The sequence below is a fragment of the Rhyacophila brunnea genome, unplaced genomic scaffold (assembly GCF_057557595.1).
Source record: "Rhyacophila brunnea isolate RB1 unplaced genomic scaffold, BYU_Rbru_1.0 scaffold_18, whole genome shotgun sequence".
NCBI lineage: Eukaryota > Metazoa > Arthropoda > Insecta > Trichoptera > Rhyacophilidae > Rhyacophila > Rhyacophila brunnea.
In genome coordinates this window covers 5,115,757-5,141,503 of record NW_028232837.1, presented here as the reverse complement: position 1 = coordinate 5,141,503, position 25,747 = coordinate 5,115,757, and the positions used below count along the sequence as shown (strand labels likewise).

The 25,747-nt window shown below is 31.3% G+C and overlaps 1 protein-coding gene across 2 annotated transcripts in view; it reads left to right on the top strand.

The window, feature by feature from the left end:
* Nucleotides 1-25,747, top strand: part of LOC147073140 (autophagy-related protein 16-1-like) — a 509,506-nt gene that overhangs the window by 11,710 nt on the left and 472,049 nt on the right. Inside the window, exons 4-9 of one of the 2 annotated variants that reach the window (XM_085945249.1) lie at nt 3,682-3,844; nt 9,237-9,325; nt 13,649-13,705; nt 20,435-20,594; nt 21,444-21,549; nt 22,813-22,955. In XM_085945249.1, the coding sequence (XP_085801375.1) occupies nt 3,682-3,844; nt 9,237-9,325; nt 13,649-13,705; nt 20,435-20,594; nt 21,444-21,549; nt 22,813-22,955 (718 nt within the window). The remainder of the gene's footprint in view (nt 1-3,681; nt 3,845-9,236; nt 9,326-13,648; nt 13,706-20,434; nt 20,595-21,443; nt 21,550-22,812; nt 22,956-25,747) is intronic. The other variant, XM_085945250.1, reaches the window with a different exon arrangement.

Genomic DNA, 25,747 nt, shown 5'->3' with positions numbered 1-25,747 from the left:
GTAACAATGGTAAAACCTTTTTGTCTCCACCTGGGATACTCACCAGGTTTATCGTTCATCATGCATGCAAAAAAAGACAATTGAATACACATTTTCCTACAGTTCGAAAAGCATTCGGAGTCATTCATTGGTTTGCATATTGGTATTAAATGGTGTGCATTGGTGTGCAAATCGACTAATTAGTATGGAGTGGTTTTCAGTTAATGAGATTTTATATTGGTTTTGCCCACACTGATGGTGGGCAATGTACGGTTCTCGTTTGTAAGAATTTCTCCATTAGCGCACCGAAAAATCAAACCTCATTGGTTAAACTGATTGGTAGTACAGTATGACCTCGATATAACGAACTTCGGATATAACGGACAAAATATCCGGTCAAATGTGAAAATTGTCAAAACATCCTGTTAATGTTATACATGTTTAAATCCAAGTATCACCACTTCGCGAGTGGAGAACTACATGGTTCTAAGTGTTTGTCCTTGGAGAAACAAAAGTAACAATGAGGCAGCTTAGAATACTACTTCATTGTTGGGTTTGTTTTTTCAAGGACGAACACTTGGAACCTTGTAGTATTAGGCTCGCGACTTGTAAACAATGTTCTGCGTATGATAATCACGTCATACACGATAATGCCGTCCTGTTCATAGACTGAACGTAGAACTAACGTTTACAACGCTGGCCGCTAATTCACACAGCTGCACAGCAATTGCTTTTTGTTTACTCAGCGTGAATTGATAATTATTACTCCATTCAATAAGTTTACAATGGTTAGAAGTAGATGAGGGTGACTCTGTCTATCACATTATGACTGAAAGCGTAATAGCGGATGATGTTATGATCTTGGAAGATGAGGATGTGAAGATAGCGAGGAAGAAGAAACAGAAACACGCCCGAAAGCAAAGTTATCGGTAATAAGATCGCATCTCGACGATCTAATAACATTTCTTGACTGTTCGTCATATAATAATGAAATTCAACTATATTACACGCAATTCCATAATTTTAGAGAGTTGATTATAAAATAATAACAAGATAAAAAGACCTTTTTATATACAACGTTTTTAAATTTTCTGTTGAATCATATAAACTTTACTTGACTAGCTTAAACGATCAAAAAAATTTGTACTTAATAGAAATAATACTGAAATGTCATACTGATTTCCATAGTAACGCACGTATATATTAATATTAATAATTTAGTTGCTAGGACCCACTTAGCAACCAATAATAGTCTTACTTTTTACGGATTTCTTCCGAAATAACTTTTCATACAAAACAGAATTAACTGAAAAAAGAAATCAATTCTACATATAGATGGCTAAAAGTATTAAAAAAATTCATTAGCATCGTGTTCTGATAAATTCTAAAAGTTTAAAATGTATAGCTAGTCGGGAAGTTAGTTCAAAATCGATTGCAAGATTTGTGCCGGACAAACAACCACCGGACTAGCAGACTTAAAAAGTGCAAACAAAACTGTATTCTTTTTCAGCGCAGTATTACAGAAAGCAAGCGTGTTAACATGAAACATTATCATTACTCCATAACGGGTGTGTCTGGATATATCATCGGAAGACGAATCAATAGAATTTTGTTTGTGTTTTTTTATATAACAGACTTTCGGCTTTAATGGACACGCCGTCACCCGCATTAATCAGTTATATCGAGATTCTACTATACAAAATTAAATTAATTTAATATTATTTATTTTGTCTTGTTGCAAGTTTCTTGCTAAGATATAATATAGAATATTGACCTATGTTAGTGATAGTGAAGTCAAGTGAATACTGTTGTTGTTTTTATTATTATTTAATTATTTGTAAACATTTATATAACTTTTGTACTAAGAGTTATTAGATTGCAATATCTTGCATAATTAATTATTTTTAAATGATTTGATGACATTGACAGTGAATATATAACTAAAGCAGCGGCTCTAAACCTTTACTGAAACCTTGTTCATTGAAAATATATACTATTTCTTTTATTCAACGAATAAGATACAAGATGTAACATTTTATATATTGAACATACATAATTTGAAAATATCTCATGCATAATATAGGTACCCACTAGAAAAAAATACGTTGATTAGTAATTGAGCGTAGTTATGCAGAAAGCAGACAGTCCACACAAACCAAAAACTGAGATATAAGGACTTGTATGTAACATGAGATTATTAAATTTAATTCTACACAATTTGAAAGGACTATTTTTTGTATTTGAATGATACATATAATATATACCTATGATTTTATAGTACTTTCAAGGATATAAAATGAATTATTTAAGAAATATTCGTATTTAAATGGCTGGCTGCTTTCTACAAAATATGAAAATTCAATGATCTTCATTTTGCAGAAAGCAGCCATGTCTCCATGTTTTTATGTAATTATTTAAAAATTGCTTCCTTCATAATAAACAAGTTCAATTATTGATCCCAACCATGTCCGATCCTAGTAAGATCATATGGACCTCCTCAGAATGGAGGTTTGTATTAACAGGTTTTTGTTTTTACGAGAAATGGATGTCAGCCACTTGCTCAATCTATTAGATCGATACTTTGACTCATACACAAATTGAAAAACAATATGTGTACATACTTGCCAGACCCAGGATTCGAATCTGGGACCCACGACGCTTAAGCCGTGCGACAGTATGATACCTACATTAATTTAATATATTAAAATCGAGAGCCAACATTATAATGCAATTTGATAAGCATTTCATGTAATAACTACTAATTAAAATCAACGTAATTAGGTAGGATAGTCGTAGCTTAATTGGAAAAGTACACAGGCGCGAATCCAGCGTTTACGTGTTCAAGTCCTGTCGGGTGTCATATTTTTTTCTAGTGGGTGTATACATAAGATGTTTTCAAATATTGTCTATGAAAATATGTAACTTTAAGCATGCATACCAGGGGGGGAGAGGTTTAATTTCGTGTGATAATTTGGCCATCGAACAGCCTTCTTAACGGGTTGGCCCCTGGGATGATATCGAAGAAAAAAACAAAAAATCAATCGATATTTTATAGGCATAACTAAAAAATTAAGATTCAATTTATATTAACTTTGTGGTGTCATTAAAATTTATTGAAATCATACTACTTGAAAGTTACCATTTTGCAGTTACGACCAGATACGTAGAAGGCAAGGCCTGAATAAAAACGATGCATGAGTGCGAGTGAGAAAGTATTCGGCACCCTTATAATCTCTGCGACACGCGCTAGAGTAAGATAAAAGGTCTACATATGTGTGAGCTAGTTTCCAAAAGTATCGCTAGCAAATCATGGCGAATCGCTTCACGTAGCGTCGATAACCTGCGAGCCCGTGTTGCTAAAATTGCTATTTTTTGTGTTTAACATAAAGTCAGTGGTAAATATTTTTAGTTAATTAAGTAGGAAAGATGGTTCTGTGTGTTGTATTAAAATATGGTAGCCGTACTGATAAGCACGAAGATGGTATTACGTTTCATAGGTAAGTTGATACATGTTCGTGATAATTTATTTGTATGCAACGGGTGGCGTCTAGATGTATCTATAGTCTATGGTAGAAGGTGTCATAATGGTTATTTTATTATCTATCTGACTTTCACCTCGGAAGTCAACTAAAATCATTTGAAATGAAACCATCTGAAATCTGCAGGAATGCGTCGATTGAATGTTTATTTTTGATGTTTCAGCATTTCACAATTGGAAACTGCAATAAGAAGTCTGCAATCAGACACGACCCGTCTCCACACCAGCCTAAAAGAACTTAAGATATTAGAACAGCATCTGAGAGATGAGCACCAGGCTTTGCAGATCACCTGTGCCGCCTTGGAGGAGAAACTTCGGAAAGCGCAAGTAAGAATAAGAAACCATCTTATCATTCTTCTTATAGTTGACTAACAATGACCTGCAATTTCGTCTGCGTGTTCTATGTCAATAAAAAGTGCATAAAAAAAGAGTACACTTAGAATGAAGAAATATGCCACAAATAGACACTTTAATTGTATTATTAGTATAGATAACGTGACTGTTTTGAAAGTTTATTATAACATTAAGACTTAAAAATTGATTTACTCAATTTTCTGACGTTTATTGCGTTATTTTATGACCGAGGAGTGACCGTTTCTGCATGATGGTTTAATAAAATACATTTAATCGGCATGCGTACATGAAACTCAGCAATGGCCGAGTGCCAAGGGGTAAAATTTATGCAATCAGACCACTGAATTTAATTACAGCAACTAGGAAATGATTTATATCGCATTTCTCAGGATAAACCACCCGCAGATTGCAGTCGATGTCCCCATCAACAAATTGCACATGACTTGCACTACAGGTCGCTCTCCGCCAGTGTTGCAGTTACGCTTCGCAAACTGTTATGAATCGGTCACTTAGCGATCTATATAGATCTGTTTAAAATATTAATAACTTATAGCATGTGCCATTCGCAAAAAGCGTTGAAAGGGAACAGAAGTAAACTAGACATCGCGTAACCCGATAAAAAATACACTCGTGTTAAACCAATTATGTCATTAATACATTTTGTTTCCATTTTCAATGTTGAATATATGATTTTTAAAGCCGCTATTTCGGTATTGAAAAATACTGGGATACCGGTTTTGAAATACCGGTATTGCAATCCCTAAGATGAGCGCACCAATATTTAGTTTGTCCAAGAGATTAAAATATAATCAGACATGCATATAATATGAAGACTACTTCAGAGGACTTCTGCGCTTAAAACATAATATGCGCTGTTTCGGCGGCCAGCTAAGCAACATGAATGCGACATTCCTGCAAAGTTTGATTTACGGTGTGTTGCAGACGAGGCGAGTTTAAATGTGCAAGCCGGCTAAGAATCAAAATTTAATGATCACATTAAAATTGTATTAATTTAAATTTACACCTTATACAGTCCAAGGTTTTACTTTAATAGGCACTTAACACTTTGATCATTATTTACCATGAAGAAACTATATAAATCCTTATTTGTGTTTCTATAAATAAATACTGATGATTAAACAGTTACTTAGTCATTTTTTTTTCATTTTGTTTGTTGAATTTATATACCTTTCGGTACTGAGGTATGCATGTCTTCTGGGATACCATGTAGTCTGTTTATTTCCTTTTAATGTATTTCAGTTAACGCGAATCTCTCTCTTCAGAAGTAATCATATTTCCAGTATTCAGTTGAAAAGCAAACATTATATATCCATATTTATATTTAACTTTTTATTAATTTAAATATTATTTAGTGCAATAATACACTACTTATCTATGGTTCATCTTAAAGTGTAGTTACTGTATAACTATGGATTAAATTATCAAATACTAAATTGAAGATTAAACGAATTAAACAATTTTTAAATAATAATATTTTAACAGTTTCTTATACGGAGAATGTCATCAAAATTTATTAAGGTATTTTTTTTGCAAAATATTTAGTGAACATACATAATTTCAAAACCACTTCGAATCTGCACCCCCCTTCATTTTCGCCCATGTGCATTGACTACTATGCTATACGTGTCCTATCTAATTGCAATAAAGTTAACTAATGTTTTTTCAATACTCTGAAGCGTTTTCTAAATTGCGTTACTTATTGGCAATTGGATTTTGTATTTCGAATCAAAGTATTAAATTACCTTATAAATCACTAACCGGTTTCAGAATCATTCCAAATTTTTGTTATAAAAAACTTGCACTTGATAATAATTTAATAAACTATTTTTTTGATGATATATATTCCATAGTTTAGAATGTTTTTGTCTACCTAATTTAGAATTTATTAAATAAGATCGAATGTATCTTGAGATATTAATAATATATTAAACCGCCATTAAAAAATATACACCATGGCAATAATAAGAATGTAACATATTGCAATTTTTTCATCGATATGTATCAGTGGCGAAGGCAGACTGTTAAGATCCAATGTAAATAGTGCACACTAAACTTTATCAGTCATACTTATTTGTTTTCATTGAACTAAGACTACAAATTGCAGTCAGTGTTGGTTAGTTTTTTTAAATTTAATTAAACCCTGCGTAAATCAAGCCATATTAGATAATAGTCAGAAAATATTCATCTATCTATAAAATATCTCAAATTCTGCCATTAAATCATAAATAATTGTAGATATTTTATAGATAAAAGAATATTTGGTACAGTTCGGTTATGAAGAATACAGCGGCAAACACATTTTGAAAATACCCGATATACTGGATTATTTGTTAGTTTAACCTAACCAAACATAACCTAACCTAAACTCACCAAAACTAACAAATAATCCAGTATATCGGGTATTTTCAAAATGTGTTTTCCGCTGTATTTCTCATAACCGAACTGTACTGAATATTTTATAAAACTTATGGATTTTTATAAATAGAAGAATATTTATTTTTAACTAACCAACACCATCTGTAATATGTATTCTTAATTGAACGAAAATAAATAAATATGACTGAAAAAGTGTGCATTTATTTTTGTAGGATTGCCGATAACATACCTAAACTATTATGGTTTTGTTTAGGGTTTAACTGAATTTTAAAAACTAATCAGCACCATCTGCAATTTGTATTATTAGTTCAAGGAAAACAAATAAATATGACTTATAAAATTCAGTGTTCACCATTAATTATGTCGGATCTTAACAGCCTACCTCCACCCTTCACTACTAATAGCTTGAGTAGTAACTTATAAAATTACTTTATGTATCTTGGGATGGAATTATTTTTTTTTTTTTTCCTAGTCCATATCCGATCCTAATAGGATCATATGGGCCTCCACAGAGTAGAGGTTTGTATTAACAGATTTTGTTATTTTACGAGAAATGGATTTCAGCCACTTGCTCAACCTATTAGGTCCATACCCTGACTCGAACACAAATTGAAAACAATATGTGTACTTGCCAGACCCAGGATTCGAACCTGAGACCCACGGCGTGATACTCCAACGCTTAAGCCGTGCGGCCACCGTGGGTGTCATTATTTATTATACTGGTTTAAAAAAAATTTTAATTGTGTTTTTAATATTAAATCTAACAATAGTTTTTATTGTCTTGAAATTAGTGGCCAGTACAAATAAATCAGTTTGGCTTCAATTAAACTTGTGGGATTTCACAATCAATTTACCGTGCCGCCACCAACTTTCAATCATTCTTAATCAATCGTGTTATGGACATTCTGTCTAGTCGTTGTTCTATTCATTAGTGCATCGTTACGTGACTCATGTGAAATTATTATAAGACAATATATGTGACTGATTTAAAATAGGTAATAAATTGAGCATAATTATGTAGAAAGCGGCCAGTTCACACAGAACAGAAACAGAGAAATAGGTACCTTTGTGGAAAAATTAATTATTTTAATTATAAATATCATATACTTACCTACATCTTGAGTGTGAATAACTCTTACGGAAATAAAATGGAATATTTATTGTCCGATATACAGCAATATGTCCATAGTTATTCTTTGGTTCGGCGGAGGATAGATATTGAAGATGAAAGACGTTAGTACTTGTTCGTGATGATGGAGGAGGCAAGAATTTATTTACTGTTTCAAATAACTACAAGGGTACAATCGGTGCAATATAATAAATATAACGGCAATTCGGTGCGATGTGTCTTTAACGGAAACTTGTAATCGAGTGAGATGTCCAATCGATTCTGACCCGCTATTTATTGATCGGTGCACTATGAAATAATATGTTGAAATTATTATGAAATAATATTAATTCGTAATGTTACGAAATTATTGCAGATCCGCTGTCTCATAACATTAAGAAATCATATTATATATAGGTACTGACAGATTGCACGTGAAAAATGAATATTTAATAAATAATATTATAATTGAAATCTGTCTGGGTTACAGGAATCCGATGAAAGCCACATATCGTAACCCACCAATTTGGATAAATTGATGTATTTGTTGATTCGGGCAAGGAATTTTACTATAATACACATCTGTAAAATATCAGAAAGTTTTCTTTAAAATTAAATAAAAACAAAATGTCATATTATTCGATATAAGATCAAAAAATATTTGTAATATGTCATATTATGCCTTCCAAGCGAAATATAGAACATTTTGCTCATTAGATTTTTACTTGGTCTGCGTCGTATGCTTTAAAAATGTACATAATAAACTATTTACAGTTTATTGTATATACAGTTTTTTGTGCCTCCCGTAAAATTTGTGAATTGCGATGACTTATTGCAGTTTGTCGAGCGTTATGTTATTTTGTGTAGTGTGAAGTTTTGGAAATCGAAAGTGGTATATTATTCTGCGATCAGTGAAATTTTCTTTATGGATTTGTAGCACATTTTGTGGTTCGAAGGAAACCTGTATGATTTATGCAGAACGTAGCAAGAACATTTTACATTGTGTTAATTTTTACTCAAATGTGAACTGGCTACCTTCTGCATAATTACAAAGAATTTGGATTATTCCTAGCAGTAGTGAAGACTTCAAAGTAGTTCACATTCTTCTTCTTTTACGGTACACGCCATTGTTGTCAGTAAATCCATGCACGTTGTCATCTCTGAAAGTGAAAGGGTGACTATAGAATTCACTCCGTCTCGTAATCGACCCTGCTCGTATCCGCCCGATAATGCTTCTGGCTTCATAGACTTGGATCCTCTGGGGGTGAACTGCTTTGGGCGGTATCGACATATACAGGCGTTAATACTGATTATGTGCAACAGCAATTATCTATTCATGAAGGACTCTCTAAGCATACTGCCGTACTAAGCACAGAGGCCGTATCTGCATTTTAGGCAAGTGGGAAATCTGAGCTTTCATATTATTTTACTTTTCCTGCTAATACTGGGGAACTTTTTATTTATTTTATTTGCCTATAATAGTTAATTTTGGTTTAAGATTTGTTTACATACCTTGAAAATTTGATTTATGTTATTATTATTATTATTATGTATTGATATTAGCCATATATATGTCAAATACGGCTAATATGCCTTAGTAAATGATAGTTACAACCAAATCGCTTAGTATTTATCGAGTTTATTTCTCAAACTCCGTAGATACGGCTATTAAAACCCTTGATTTCTCCGTAACTATAGCAGTTACGGCTTGGATTTATTCACCGATCTTATACAAAAACTCTGCAGAATCCAAATATCTAAAAACATGAAAATACCTAAATACGTCAGTTACGGCCTCTGTGCTTAGTACTGCAGCATAGTAGTTCATGCATAATGAAATTTTTCTTTTTGACATTTCAGGATGAGAATCGGCAGCTGGTCGAACGATTGATCAAATATAAAGCAAAAGATGCCGACAAAATGAATGAAGAAAATGAAAACTTTCTCAAGTAAGTATTCTTCCATGCCATCTCACTAATGCTTATTTCTTTAAAATTGTTTATTTCGATTTTGTAACCATTTTTATTTTGATTAATTGCGAAACATTTATATTATAATGATTTTGTATTTAATTAGCTGAAGATTTTGCACAGTATTTTTTATTATTTTTATTTTTTTGCAAGCTTCTGTATTAGTTACTTGAGAAATATTTTAAAGATATTAATTATAAGTCACTGTTAAATTAAACTGAAATATGATAATTTTACACTATTCAATGCCTACAATAAAGGCATAAAAATACTTGTGACATTTAAAAGAAATTATCTCCAACTAATAAAAATTATATTACTTCATACAACATATTTTTCATGTTTTAATTACCTATTACTAATTGCAACGTTGCAGAATTCCTTCAGTTAACCGCTGTATTGATTCATCATTATATAAGGCGTAATGTAGGGTTACCATATCGTCTCTGTTCTGGCAGAACACACTAACTGGAGAATACTAGTTTTGAGTAATTTGACTTTGAAGCTTTTAAAATGTTTGAAATGGTCTATCATGTGAGTTTATTAAGTAATTGTAAAAAGGATGACTTTAAAATAAAGACTGTTTACGTATTAAGAAGGTTTCCAGACGGTAAAGTTTGAAATAAGGAACATTTTGGTATAATTAACTCAATATGTCATTTTTTCGAATTAGTGTCTTCTGCCAGAACAGTGACGATATTTTGGTCATTAGAAAAGAGACACCTAACATTCAAATTTTTCAATATATAGTGAACATATAGTGAACATTACAAATTATTAATTCAAGACGTTCACAATATGACATTTAGAAGCAAAGAAATATTAATAAAACAGTATTATTTATACATAAAAAAAGCAATAGATCAGCATTAAACAGTAGAAAAGTTTAAAGACAAAAAATATTAATTAGATACAAGGAAGTACACCGAATGAGCTAAGCAGACCCTATATTAAGAATTTATAAAACAATGCCCACTTATACTCACCCTGATGCAGGTGGAATATGTCAATATCCGAAATGATTTGGTTATTGCCCTCCCAATTGGCATTACCAATGGCAGGTTGGTTCTGCACTTTGGGAGAACAAACAACGGATGCCCTCGATTCCTAAGATAATTATCAGAGACACAAGCCAATACCACCAAGAATGGCGCGAAATTTACGCCACGTATATGTCGGAAGAAATATGTAGATTAATAAACATCCCTTCATGTTCCTGGTTAGGAAATTTTATTGCAAGTAACAAATAGCTTGCTAAGATAAATGAATTAATGGATACTTTTCCAGAAAATCGACTGTACTTATACGTAATATCACCAATTTAGCTCGGTTTACCCTACTTCCAACGTGTGTATTTGAACTACGTAAAGAAAATAATATTAATCTCTGTAGGTATATTTATTTAAAAATTCTTAGTTTACTCTCCTGGTAGTGATGTTTCATGTGGGTAGGCAGGTTATGCGTTGCTTAGGAGTACACATTCTACGGTGGCGGTAAATTAAGGAAGGATTGTAAATAATACAAATTTTGAGACTACATTCTGTGGACAAAATAATTTTATCACCTGAGGTGCTAACGGTCAATATTAAATATTAAAAAGATTAAAATTCTAATATACCTACACATCAACAAAATTTTTTCTTTGCTTCAAAATAAGGACATGCCTGGGAAAAAGATGATATGTGTCTCTAGATTTCAAAATCAGCCAAGTCCATAATAGATGAATAGGAGAAAAACAGCTTTTTGTTTTCTCAGTTACACAGTCACAAGGGTGAACGTTTTTATTATTTCGTGTATAGAATATTTAAAATGAATAAATTCCACATTTTGATAATGCAAAAATATTAGAAAGGAGTAGTTCTTCAGCAATTCACAAAAAAATAAAAAATACCTAAAGGTGGACTTGGCTGATTTTGAAATGTAGCGACACATATATGGCAACCCTACGTAATACCTAGTTTAATAATATATAAAGGTTTTTGTTTTATCTCACACTATTATAATGAAAAAAATTCAGGAAAGCATCAATTATAATATGTTCTGTCTGTCTTTGACATTTTTAATATAATAGTATAGCCAAACAGTGTTTAAATGAAGGAATTTCGTAAAACCCTTTTAAAAATAAGTTTTGATATAATATAATTTAGTAAAATCTCAGAAAAACACCTTTTTTAATTATTATTATTATTATCAACCACATTATGTATGTTAAATAAAGAATGTAGCATTCTTAAATCTTGAACACGAAGTTTTAAGATTAAAATTAATAACTCTGCATGCTTTTAACTTTCTCAAGTCGCAGTGTTTATTTATTTTTTTACTATTGTTTTCGAGCTTTTTAAAAAGATTTGGTATGTGTAGTTTGTTTGTAAACCTGGACACAAACACGTGAACAAATTTGGTTTTTGTGGAATAACAGTTTTTTTTCTATTATTTATGTATTTATTTATTTTATTTTATAGAATATAAATTAATATGCTGAATGAGATACGAGTAATACAAAATAATGGTAGAATGGATATCTTTTATATTAATTAAAACAAAATTAAAACTTATAATTATTATAGAATAGAAAATGACTAATTCTATTGCTTTCTACTTAATCAGTATAAAAAACTACAGCATTCTTTAATTGTTATTAGAGGAAGGGAAAAATAAACAATTTGACTGGCAATACTGAAATCGAATTATGAATTATCAAACATAATTCTTGAATTTCGAATTGACAAATTTATACAGAAATCGAATTATGAATTATCAAACATAATTTATGAATTTCGAAATAACAAATTTATACAGAAATCGAATTATGAACTATCAAACATAATATATGAATTTTAAAATACAGTTAACAAGCATATTTATACAATATATACAAAAAGAAATTATGTTGATTAAAAAAAAATACTTTTTAGAATGCTAATTAAAAATAATACAGAAATCAAACCTTTCAACATGTGTAAATAAGTACAAAATCTTGTGATACACTTATATATACAATAGATACTTATTTTGGTGTTTGTGTAAAATAATATTAAGTTTATTTTGATTGAATTACTGGAAAGGTTGTATTGTGTTCGAGAAATTGTTTATGTTATAAAAGACTTTATTTATAGCGGACACTGATTATGGTATATGTGTTTTGAATCTACATAGACTTTGCACACACACCTGTACATTATGCCTAATGTTTGAAAGTGTTCAAATTAGCTGATATCATATGACATACAACTTCTGGTTTTAACAATTCGAAAATTAATTCTTTTTTTAAATCATATTACATATTCATGTTTTTTTATTTAGCAAAAATATCACAATTACTGAAACTAATTCTGTATTAGTTGTCGTACTAAACCATCTCCCTTTCGAACACCTAACCAGCAATGAAGGCGGAAAGTAGTTTTATAGGTTACTACTCAAGCTATACAACATACCGTCCGTCGGCTCTGGGATAGGGTCGGAACTCCTTCTCTTATTGAGCTTAAGCAATGAATTACACTAGATTTAAGTAATGTTCTATACAGTGAAACGCTGATTTTACATTTTTAAGGGACTGATAAAAAAGCGTAAATTGAGGGTAATTTTTTAATAAAAAATCATACAAATAAGTTTGGAGCATAATATGTCAGTGTGTTCTTATACCTTTTCAAGAATATTATTTTCTTTCGAACTGACAATATTGTTCTTTGTTGAGATATTGTTTCAATTGGCGTAAACAAAAATAATATCACAAAACTTATATTATCCCGATCACCAGTTGAGGCAGGTTCTCTAAGAAGACAACTTCATATTATATAAATACTGTCCAATATGCAGGAGAAGTTAGTCGGGTTCGATTCCCGTTGACTTGTTAAAATTCATACATCATTTTTCTATTGATATTTGGATTTGGAACTGCACCAAAAGGGTTGAATGAACGAAGGGCTAATTTAAAGGTCCTCGTAATAAATTGGTTCTCCACACTCTACAGATCCGTAAACTGTGTCATGGAATCCTGATTTATGGTGCTTGACAACAGATATTATCAATCATTTAAAACTCACTTCAGAACATCGCCTTTTTAATATAACGTCAAGGCAGTGCTAAAAGACATGCCCTAATCCTCTTAAAAATCATTTCATTGACCATAAAAATTCATTCATACAAAATTTAACATTGTCACATGAAAAACCATCATATTTGTGACCTCTTAATATCATGATATTTCATTTCTATTGTCTATGTTAAGAAAAGTCAGATGTTGTATTTCATACGATTATTTGTGGTTTTCTTCTTTTGGTTTTTTTGTGTATTTACTTTCAGCGGGAGTAGCAAGCCAACTGCATTTCTCTTGCAGACCTTCAGTAGGGTCAGCCTCGGGTGAGTTCCTAAGAGACTTTCCAACAGCCAATGGTCATTAGGAACTACTGCGTATCTCTTTACACACCATTTTTCTCTCTTTCGTCATGTTTATTTCTCTTCTTTTTACTATTTGCCTTTCATTTTGGACCGTTGTACGTATTTCTTATCGGAGATGGATAACACTATATCTCAAATAATATAGGTGTATTTAAAAAAATGATTTAAAATTTAACCATAATTTTTTAATGAAGTTTTGTTAATTCTGCAGTGTATAACTTCTGAAGATCCCTTATCTGATAATTGTAGCATTGACAAAAGTTTTTCACCATTTAAGTACCTAATTTACATTGTATTACCAAATTTCGTCAATGTTTTGATGAACTTTTCTGTGGCTTATTGTTTATATAATCAGAGGTTTATTAAACATCAATAAAATATCATTAATTCGAAATTCGTTAAAATAAAATTTCGAATTGTTTGTGTTTTAGAAAAATATACAGATTTTAACCTATGTATAGTATTCTAAAATTAAAGTTTAATTCCAAGAAAACAGTTATTTTAAATCAGCCGCAATAATTTCTAATTACTACTGTTTACCGGAGTCGAAACAATCCAATCAAAAGCTATTTTGATAAACAGTTTCTATTAACCGGTTCTATGCCTTCAGCAAATTATCTCGCTCTATAAAGCCGTGATCGACAGGCCGTTCATGCAAATTTTTGTAAGTTATCTCGCCTGACATTAAACTCGAATTACTAGCCACTGTCGATTGATTTGCATAATCTAAAAAATTAAACACACACTGACATCTATTTGAATAATTATGAAATACTAAGCCACAAATTATCGGTATTACAGTGATTGTAGTAAGAGCTTCGTTCTACATTCAACGTGTGTCGTTAAAAATCTGCGGCCTGTCAGATACTGCCATAGTAATATCGTGAATTTCGAATTATGTTTTATTTCAGTTATTCCATCTCTGATACTTTTAACACAATGCATAGCTTCTCAATGTTCTAGTCCTTATGTCTCATTCATTCCTTTTACAGGAAATTTACTCTATGGTATTATTATTTATTAAAAATAATATACCTCTATGAAATAGTAAATGGATAAATCCTTATTCTGAATTGACTGATTGTTTTATATTTCTTCTGTGATCAACGTCTTATTTTAAATTTGAATTATTTATTATAACTGCCAAAAGCTATCCAACATTTAAATCAAAATCACACAAGGCGATATAAAATTCTTAAACGATTGTACACTATTACACAAGGCATTTAAAACAAGATATTTCATTGGTTATCGTTATCGTAATCTCATAAACACATCAACCAATAACAGTAAAGCTTTCATTATTACCATACAGTAAATACATTTTTTTGATCAAATCTTCTACTCAATGGTTTAGATTTTTTCAGAGCTTTATGTTATCAAATTATTAACACAATAATGTGAATAAAATATTCGTAGGGTATCACAATATATTAATCCAATTAATAAAAATGACATACATTACGATAAAAGAGCGCAATTATCTGAAAACTTGGAGGACCACAGCGTAACTAATTAATTTTAATTGTATTCAGCTTTGAAATAATTTTTTTCTGTACTTATAGTAAACATTTTATTAAGTTTAATTTGCATACGGTACTTAGTGCTTTAAATGCATGATTAATGTCATAAACAATTGTGTTCCTGATTAATTTTGTCGCTTTATTTTCATTTGTAATTCAGCAGGGAGGGGGACAATCGCAAAGATTGACAACCACTGCATTCATTTATAATAAACATGTGCTCCATTTAACATGTCATATTAAAACAATTTTTGGATAGGAATTACATGTATTTCCATAAACATTCTTCATGCATTGGTTTTTCTACATATTATAAAAAACTGTACTTAGACCTATATGGTTTTGAGCTTAAAATTTTGTCCAATACACGTTACAGTATTATAATTTTCATTTGCTAGGATTTATTATACATATATTAGCTATTATTATTCCTAATGACCATTGGTTAGTACCGCATCGACAAAAAATTGCATGATAATGTTACAATTCTTATGTTTATTAATTTTGTCAGGCTAATGGTGGTGATTATGTGTTTGCCCTTTTTTGTTTTGAATTTGGCTTGCTTTTGGTGGTTGTCGTAATAACTATTGCATGAATAAATTATTTTTATGTGGGTCATGGATTTTTTATAATGAATACCTATATTATTTGTTTTATGTAATATATAAATTACCCTGAGATTTTTACATAAAATACAATTTAATTTAAGTTACTATAGCGTCATTACTACGGAAATCGTTTCCACGAAATACCTGACAACAACCAGGAATTTCCGGTTGAAATACCTGTTGATTAAATATTAGTAAGGTAATTATTGTAAAAATTATAGTAATTTATCTCAATGTGGTATATTCCGCGAAATACCCGACAACAACCGTAAATGTCCGGTTGAAATAACTGTTAGTTTAAACCTTTGAAAAAAAATCTCTTTCTTTTCATATTATTATTTATTATGTGTTTATTTATTTCTCAAATAGTCAAATTTTCAATAATGTTATGCTGTCTATGTAAATAATGTATTGATAATTTACCCTTTAAATCCCAGGAGGTATTAATTAGATGGTGGTACCCGGCGGGCCACGAATTTCTATAAAAAAATAAAACCTTGGACACATCATCATTTAGAAATATATTAAAAATAATATCATCAAGACTTCTATATCGGTTCACCATGATCACAAGGAGATGGCAGTATATTGTGTACAATGTATTAATTTATTTAAAACAACCGACCGGAGTGAGTGTAGTGAGTGTAAAGTACAGTGTGTACACATGCTCATTTTCTATTGCCGGCCTTGCATGCACGTATTTGTACAGCGCGTAAACGTGCTTGTGGCATACATCTGGTTAAAATGAGGATTAATTATTCTACTCTTTATTTCATGAAGTGTTGGTATCAAAAAGTGATGGGTTGTACTTCCAAGAAGCGATTGAAATGTCTTAACTCAACTAATGAAAATTGAGTTTGTAAATATTTTTACTTCTTTAGATTGGTAATTGAATTAATCATTATCATATTGCCATCCTGCAAAATATGAAAGAAATCAACAAATAAAGGTATTTGTATAGATCGATTATCAAGCATTTTTCAATTTGATTCAGAATTATTTAAACATACTCTGCGTATGTACGTAGTTGTAGGTAATTTGCGGGTTTGATATCTTTTTGATATTGTCAAATAAAATAATGTACATATACTTGATAAATGACAGATTGGCTCACTCACTCGTATTTCAGTGGAAACAAAATATTGTATTCAGTTATCATGTTTATCATTTTATTTGTTGCCTGTTTATTACCTTGAGTCGGAAACCGGTAGTGGTCTTCGTTCCATAGACGAACGGTAGAGGTTGGCTGTGGAGATTCGACATCAAGAGAGTACACTACACTTTCGTCAGTCATATACTTATTTGTTTTCATTGAACAAGGAATACTAATTACAGATGGAATTGGTTAGTTTTTAAAATTCATCTATACCCTGGACCAAATCATAATAGTAGACAATTAATAGTAATATAAAAGCCAATAGTAACTCTATTTGGAAAGCGCTCCAGAGGGTATTAAGAGCCATTTGTTAAAATTTTTCGGAATTAAGTATGGCGCCTATAGCATAGTGGTCTATGTGCATGGGCGCGTAACCCGAGAGATGCAGGTTCGATCCTGCTGGGTGTCTTACTTTTTTCAAAAAAGATTTTTTCTGTTGGTTATAATGTATTATTTTCTCAGAAGTGTTTTCAAAATTATGTATGTTCATAATAGTAGAGATTGGGTGTGGAGATCCAACTAAAATAATACACACTTTTTATGTCAAGCTTATTTGTTTTCATTAAACTAAGAAAAAAATTTGCAGATGGTTTTTAAAACTCAATTAAACCATGCCTAACCAAACCATAATAGATAAAATATATTCTTCTATCTATCAAATATCTAAAGTCATGTATAATTTAATGGCATAGTTATGGTTTTCATTAGGTGTTAATTAAATTATACTAATCAATATTTATTATTAGTATTTTTAGTTCAATGAAAACAAATAAGTTAGACTGATAATGTTTAGTGTGCAGTATTTATGTTTGATCTCGACAGCCTACCTCACCCTTCGCTACTGCTCCGTTTCTATTTGATGTTAGTCCAAGTATAATGAGTATTTACTGGGGGAAACTATTTCAACTATACTAAATTTCAAATTGATACAATAATCATGAATGCCATAACGTAAGAAGGCACATAGTCATGCAATCCAAGCGATGACTGAATACTCTCATCTACTCAATATTTTTAAAATTGAAGGTTGAAATTTGTGTATGATAATATCACAAAAAATACCTTATCTGTTATCTTACATAGTAAAACGTTTAAAAAATGTATTCTATGTAATCATAAAGCTTATAATAGTACTTCAGGAAAGCTTTTAGATTAGATTATTATCTGTTGTAATATGACTTTGAATATTCCTATAAGGATTCTATAATAATAGTGTATCAGTTTTATTTTATACTTTCAGTATTAGTGAGACTGTGCCATACAGTTGAAGCTTTAAAGCTTATTTCAATGATTATTTAAAGTGATAAATAGTACTTAAAGTCAATATACAATGTTCTAATATTAGTTCAGTGTTGTCTTATATATGATAATAACTATTCCATGTACAGTTCGGTTACATGTAAATTGTACGTAAGACATTTCACCGTGGCACAGTTCGCCGTGAGCTTTCTATCGGAAAGAGATGACCGTAAACTATACGGTCTCCAATTTTATTAAATTCAATATAAACATTAATATAATTTTCATAGCTGATTTGGCAAAATTGATGAATTCAAGAATGAAAACCTAATATAACCTAACCTAACAAATAATCCAGTATATCGGCTATTTTCAAAAATTGTTTTCTACTGGCTTCCTGTGTAAACTGGCAAAAACCGTGTTTTATTTAGACATGATTTTATGTCAGTAGTATACGACCCAAAGAGGTCCGACGGTCTTTTATATACGGCCATATATTTCTGATACAACATTTCATGGTGAAGTGTGATACGGCGAACTGTATAATGTACAAGTTTCCAGGCACGGTACAATTCTGAAACTATGTCGATACCCAAAATCGAAAATTCTGTGTGTATAAAAGTCTCTTCCATTTTCATGAAAATCACAGATATATATTTCATACTACATACATAAATGCATGATATATTATATTATTTAATGTGTTATTATAATTTAGTGCCCTTTACATATTATTATTTTGTTACAGTTAGCAGTTTTTTTTTTCTGATTAGTCAAATTCTAAAAACAACTAACAGAAAATTTTACTTTAAAATCAGACAGACTAGACTTTATTATATCGTAGTGTGTACATGCGATCTCTGTCGAATTGGATATTATGAAGAACATATGTTTTGAATTTGGAACACGTTTTTGCCACAATTTCCATCAATCCATCATCTTCTGCAGTGTCAAGGAAAAGGGAGATAAATCAAATCAAAGTGAAATTGAGTTATACCTACCCCATTTACACGTGCATGGATTTACTGTGATAGTACGTATTATCGCGGCCATAACAAGAAAATGCATAGGTAAACATGTATTATCATGCAAGTTGCAAGATTGCATGCATGAATCAAAAAAGTTCGGAAGCTTTTGAATTGTCACGCGACAGTTGGGATTTGCTCTATATCTGCGCTTGCCGGTAAAAAAATGAATTACACCGTGCAGACTTATTTTGAGGTTTACCGATTTTCACGACCTGTCAAATAAAATAAAAATAAAATGACAACATCCTGTCTCGCTTACTCTTGAATAATGAGATTGGCGAGACGTCAGCTTTTTTACCTGCAAGCAGTTTAAAATACACAATATGGTGCAAGTAAATCTATGCACGTGTACAGGCGCTATAATGTTAGTAAATAATTCGAAAAAGCGAATAGTGAAATAAAATGTCCGCAACGTCTTTAAAATTAGTAAAGATGGTCGAAAAATATAAAACATGGCGGTTAATTTGACTACAAACGACTCCCAGTTTAATACAATTTTACTAATATACAGAGCTGGATTTGATACCTATTTTATGAATATACATAGGATGAAAAACTACTTTGGTAGGTATAGCTACTCTCAGAAGCAAAGAAACGCTGCATACTTTGGTCGTATTTTCTCTAACTCATAATGCAGGGAATGGTAGAAGGCAGCATAAGCGTAGGTAGAAGAAGATTGTCTTAATTATGCAACTTCCGTAAGTGGTGCCGTCCATGTTCAAGGCGTTGTGGATCCAATGTGGTGTACTGGAAGTTGGTCGCCAACCTTCGATAAAAGAAGGTACCGAAAGAAGAAGAAAAAGTACTTAAAGAATCGGAATTAAGAAAAATATCAAATAATGTAAAAAAAGAGGTACCTAACTGATTTTGAAACCAATAACTTCATTTGTCTGCTTTTTCCTTGAGACCGTAAAGTTAGTTGTATATCTAGTGTTATATATCTCACCTTGGAAATAGCTGTTTAGAATATAAGTTCGAATCACCGACATTTTAGTTACATTTCGAAAATCCAAAACAGTCTTCTGTTATATATACTTCTATTTATCATACTTGTATAATAAATATTCACTCACAGTCGCTTGCTAATAGACAATATTAATAAGAGTTAAATGCCATAAACAATTGTTGTCTTTTAGATTACGCGGTGAAAAGATGCGAAGAGAACTGGAGGACGCGGCTAGAGAAGGGCCGAGCGGGGAAGAGCGGTCGTCACCGACTGCGATAGACTTACTCTGTGTCGCCCCCCTGTCTCCGTTCCATACCGGAGAATTGCCTTCAAAAGTTACTCTGAAATTCGTAAGTGACTCATTGAGAATTAACTAAAACGCTAGTGATAGACGATTGGACTGCTTCTGAAATAGTAGATCACGGGCTTAAATTCCGTGTCTATTTTCTCACTCTGTATTTGGATCGAGAGCATGGACCTACTAGGTTGAGCAAATGGCTGACAATTCTTCTTCGACCACATCCGAACCTAATAGAATCATATGGGACTCCACAGAGTAGAGGTTTGTATTAACATTTTGTATTTACGAGTAATGGATATCAGCCACTTGCTCAACCTATTAGGTCCATACTCCGACTCATACACTAATTGAAAAACAATATGTGTACTTGCCAGACATAGGGTTCGAACCTGGGACCCATGACGTTATAGGCCGACGCTTATGCCGCTGACAATTGTTCCTCTAATAAAAGTCTGTTGTAAATTGTAAAATCTTCTCGGGAGGATTGATTGTAGAGGCAATGATAACATAATGAGGATTATACAATATATATTTTACGTATAGTGAACTTTACAAATTATAGGGTTCAAGACATTCACAACATATCAATACCTCCTACGTAATAAGCCGTAACTGCGTTTTTGGCTATTTTGACGTGATTGCCTTTTATTAAATATTTTAAAGATAATACAACAATGATAATCGAAAAAAAAAACAAAATTGGAAGCTCATGAAATAAATACCTACCGAGATAACGATTTTTTTAATCGGCTGTGCAAAGAATCAAAAAAGGATTTCGAATATAATTTGTCATCAAAAGCTGGTAACATCTTTAGGTGAGACGAGTAATCGGCTTAGGTAAGTAAATTAAAATTTTCTTATTATTTTTTTTAGCATATTATGTTTGTATTTTCCTCAGGATGCTCATGATGGAGAGGTGAACGCCGTAAAGTGGTCACCGACTGATAGACTTGTAGCCACGGGAGGTGCAGATAGGAAAATTAAATTGTGGGATGTGTCTAAAGGTAAGAATGCCCAACAATTAATTTTAATTTTAAATTACATAATAGAACGTTCATAATTATAGCATTTTACACCAGAATTGCAGACAGGTACAATTTTTTAAATATTGAATTAGGTATATATATTGATGGATGGCCGAGTGGCTTACGCGTCGACTTATATTGTCGTGGGTCCCAGGTTCGAATCCTGGGTCTGGCAAGTACACATATTGTTTTTCAATTTGTGTGTGTCAGGGTATGGACCTAATAGGTTGAGCAAGTGGCTGACATCCATTTCTCGTAAAAAACAAAATCTGTCAATACAAACCTCCACTCTGTGGAGGCCCATATGATCCTATCAGGATCGGACATGGTCGAAAGAATTATCGGTATTACAGCGATTGTAGTAAGAGCTTCGCTTTATATTCAACGTGTGTCGTTAAAAATCTGCGGCCTGTCAGATGCTGCCATAGTAATATCGTGAGGCATAAAAAAGGTTAATACATACAAACCTCTACTCTGTGGAGGCACATATAGGATATTATTAGGATCGGATATGGTCAAATGAAAAAGAATATTTATTATACTATCTTTAGATGATTCGTACAGGTAGTGAAAACTGCCTGTTGGACAGAGATACATTATTATTGTAATCGAAAATAATAACGATACACACTTTGACTTTAATTGATTTAACCTACTACTTATTCCATTTAAATTAAAATTTAATTGAATATTTAATTTAAAAGTATTTGCAGTTTTTTAATTGTAATTGGTGTTGACAAAAAATGTCATTTTGCGTGAAATTTTATGAAAAAATTTCATTTAAAATTTGTGAATTGAGAGATCTCCGTATTACAATGTTTTTCTTAGCTCGTATTCTTATTTGTCCGGTGGTTCTTTGTCCGGTACAAATCTAGCAATCAATTTTTAACTAATGTCCTGACTAGCTAGACATTTGAAACTTTTAGAATATATCAGAACACGATGCCAATGCATTTTTTTATTACTTTTAGCCATCTTTAAGTAGAATTGAATTCATTTTCAGTTAATTCTGTTTTGTATGAAAGGTAATTTCGACACCATTATTGTTTGCTAGGGGTCTGGGGTCCTAGCAACAAAATTATTAATATATACGTGCGTTACTATGGAAATCAATATGACATGTCAAGTACAAATTTTTTTGATCGTTTAAGCTAGTCAAGTCAAGTTTAAATATTCAACAGAAAATTTAAAAACGTTGTATATAAAAAGTTCCTTTTATCTTGTAATTATTATTTCTATCAGGTGAAATCAAGAACAAAGGTGTGCTAGTGGGATCAAATGCTGGCGTAATGTCAGTGGACTTTGACTCCACCGGAACCCTCATCCTCGGAGCCTCCAATGACTTCGCCAGCCGGGTGTGGACTGTCTCCGACATGAGAGTTAAGGTAAGTCATTTACTGCTTTAAATAATATTGTCTTTTCATGAATCGCATTATTATACAAACACTTATCTACATGAGATCTTTTAGGATGTCACATTGTTGGAAAGTAATTATCTCGTAGTCGTTTTTGTGTGTTAATATTGTGTTAATCGATATTAGTGAAAAAATTGCAAAATTGAAACTGGAGACAGCTGCCCCCGCCATGCGTCTGATATGGCCTGCCTATGCTTATGCTAGTAAGAAGTTACGTATCTAAGTTATCTCATATTTTGCAGACTTTTCAGTGATATTTGCAGTTAACCTTTCTATAATTACTGTACTAATAAATCCCATTACGTTCCGTGCCGTAACGTTGTGTTACTGTACTAATATCAGAGACAGTATTTTAAAATGGAAATATGTTTTGTTTTTAACAATGTTAAATTTATAATTAATATTTCTTATATAATTATTATTTGGTATTTGTTTTATTGATAATCCTAGCAAAAGCTAAAATATCAAGTAGGATGAATGAAGTGTATATTAAGGTGAATCCTTTATAAGTATTTATGACGAAATGTGACTTTTAATGCCATCTATCATAAATACAGAAATTTTCATTAGGTACCAAAAACTTTCGTCAATCTTGACCAGGTGGCAGTAAAAATATAAACAAAATGATTTATTTTATAATTATTGGGTTAGCTGATTGATTATAATCATAGATTCAATCCAATCTTAATGATTATAGTCTACTAATAAAATAGGCGAATTAGTAATCAAGATGTCAAAAAATCAACATTTAAATTTGAACGCTTGATTTTGTGAAAAAGTGATGGAGCAAATTATTAAGTGTGTTGTGTAACGTGACTTGTCATCGCAGAATGAGCAAAGTTAACGCTGCAGAAATATTTAAATTGTTAAGGTCACATTTATGTTATGTGTTAATTACATATTGGAAATAGATAATTATTTAAAATTAACTTAAATAATACTGTGTGAATAAACAAATATTATTATGATTTACATTTACATCTAAATCCTAAATTATACCCATTCAATTGTTTTATTAAAATCACTATGAAGTTATGTAACTACATTGGTTTTTAAATGAGGAGCTGTATTCGACGGTCGGATATAGAAGGGATTGATAAAATAAATCCTTTGTCAGGTAGTGTTTAGAATGTGGCGAAGCCGTAAGCTGGTTATAAATGTAAATTTATCGTGTATTCACAGATGTCGTTGCTTGAATAAAATTTACAATTAATATAATAATAGTTAAATTTTGATCATTTCTATAGAATATATTGGATCAAATATAACAATTAAACACAAGAGTAGAGCTAAGTTATCTTTTTTATTTTTTATTATGATATTTAATTGTGTTTATTGTATATCTTTTCAGTTATGTTTTCGGTGTACTGTCAGTCTAACTCCGTACGTTTTCTGATATCTCGCGTAATGAAAGACAGAAGAAAGAGGTTATTTATAAAAAATATTAAATTGAATTCATTAATGTATATGGATCTATCTATAGTTATATTTCTTTTTGTATTAAATATGATCATTAGCTCACAGCTATATTTTATGGTTGTGTTATCTTAATATATGGCAATATCGATAAAGAATTTTGAAGATATATATTATTAAGTTTATTATTGATAAATTATTATGGAATATTGCTATGAATAGGATATTTAAATTTTATTTTATTTAAATTATTATTTATATAGCATCTTGTAATTTAAATCAAATATCGTGGAGATGCTGCCAAATGTCGATATATTATAAATATTGATGTTAGAAAAAAAAATCAAGGTCATCTAATGTAAAGAACATGCACATTGAAATTAGCATTATGCCTGTTTTTAGAGGGCATGTCAAATTTCTAAGTGTAATTTACTCCATAACATGATTTCGAGACTTACCATCTTTTGGCAGTAACCCATGAAATCCATGAACCCATGAAAACCCATGAAATTGAATACTTCCTTAAATTCACCTTAATACTAAATAAGAATAAGAACTAAACATATGTAATTAATTAAAAGCAAAAAATCAGAAAACTATTAAATAAAAGTATTTATTACTTATGTATTTTAATTAAACGTTGAAAAAAAAATTATAACTAGGGGCAGTCTGGGTGAAGGGAACCTCGTTAAAAATACGCTAATAAAAAATCAGATAGCATTCCAATCAATGAGTCACTAAATTGTATTTGTTCTTATGATTTGTAACAAAATATAACAGTCAAATTTAATCATTAAAACTTAGTTAGTAGCTATTATCGACTCACAAACTTCGTACGAAGGGAATAATACGTGAAGTCAGCACTTGCATTGATTTTAGTCTTCAGAATCAAGTTGTTCTGAAAAACATGTAACCTTCCCATCAAACTGGGCATATCTATCATTTTTGTTTTCCGTCTTTAATTTCTCTGCTTTGCCAAAACCAGCTTTGCTCAAATCATTATTTTTCCCAACCACCATAATTTTGAGCAAACCTGGAAAACAAAATGAATGGGAACTGGATTAACCTCCTGGGTGTGGTATCAGTGTTGAAGCAGAGTTTGCTTTGTTTTTTTTGCCATAAAACCAAGGGACAGAAAGCGAAATGACTATTCTCAAATATAAAATGGGCGTTATATGGATGTGGCAAGTGTTTAAGTTTATCCTGTAATTTTCCACACTTACGATCCATACCATGTTATAACACCTGGTACTATAAGCCAGTTCACATTAACTTTGTCTTCTCTGACAGTGGCGAAGGGTGGAGGTAGGCTGTTAAGATTCGACATAACTAGTGCACACTAAACT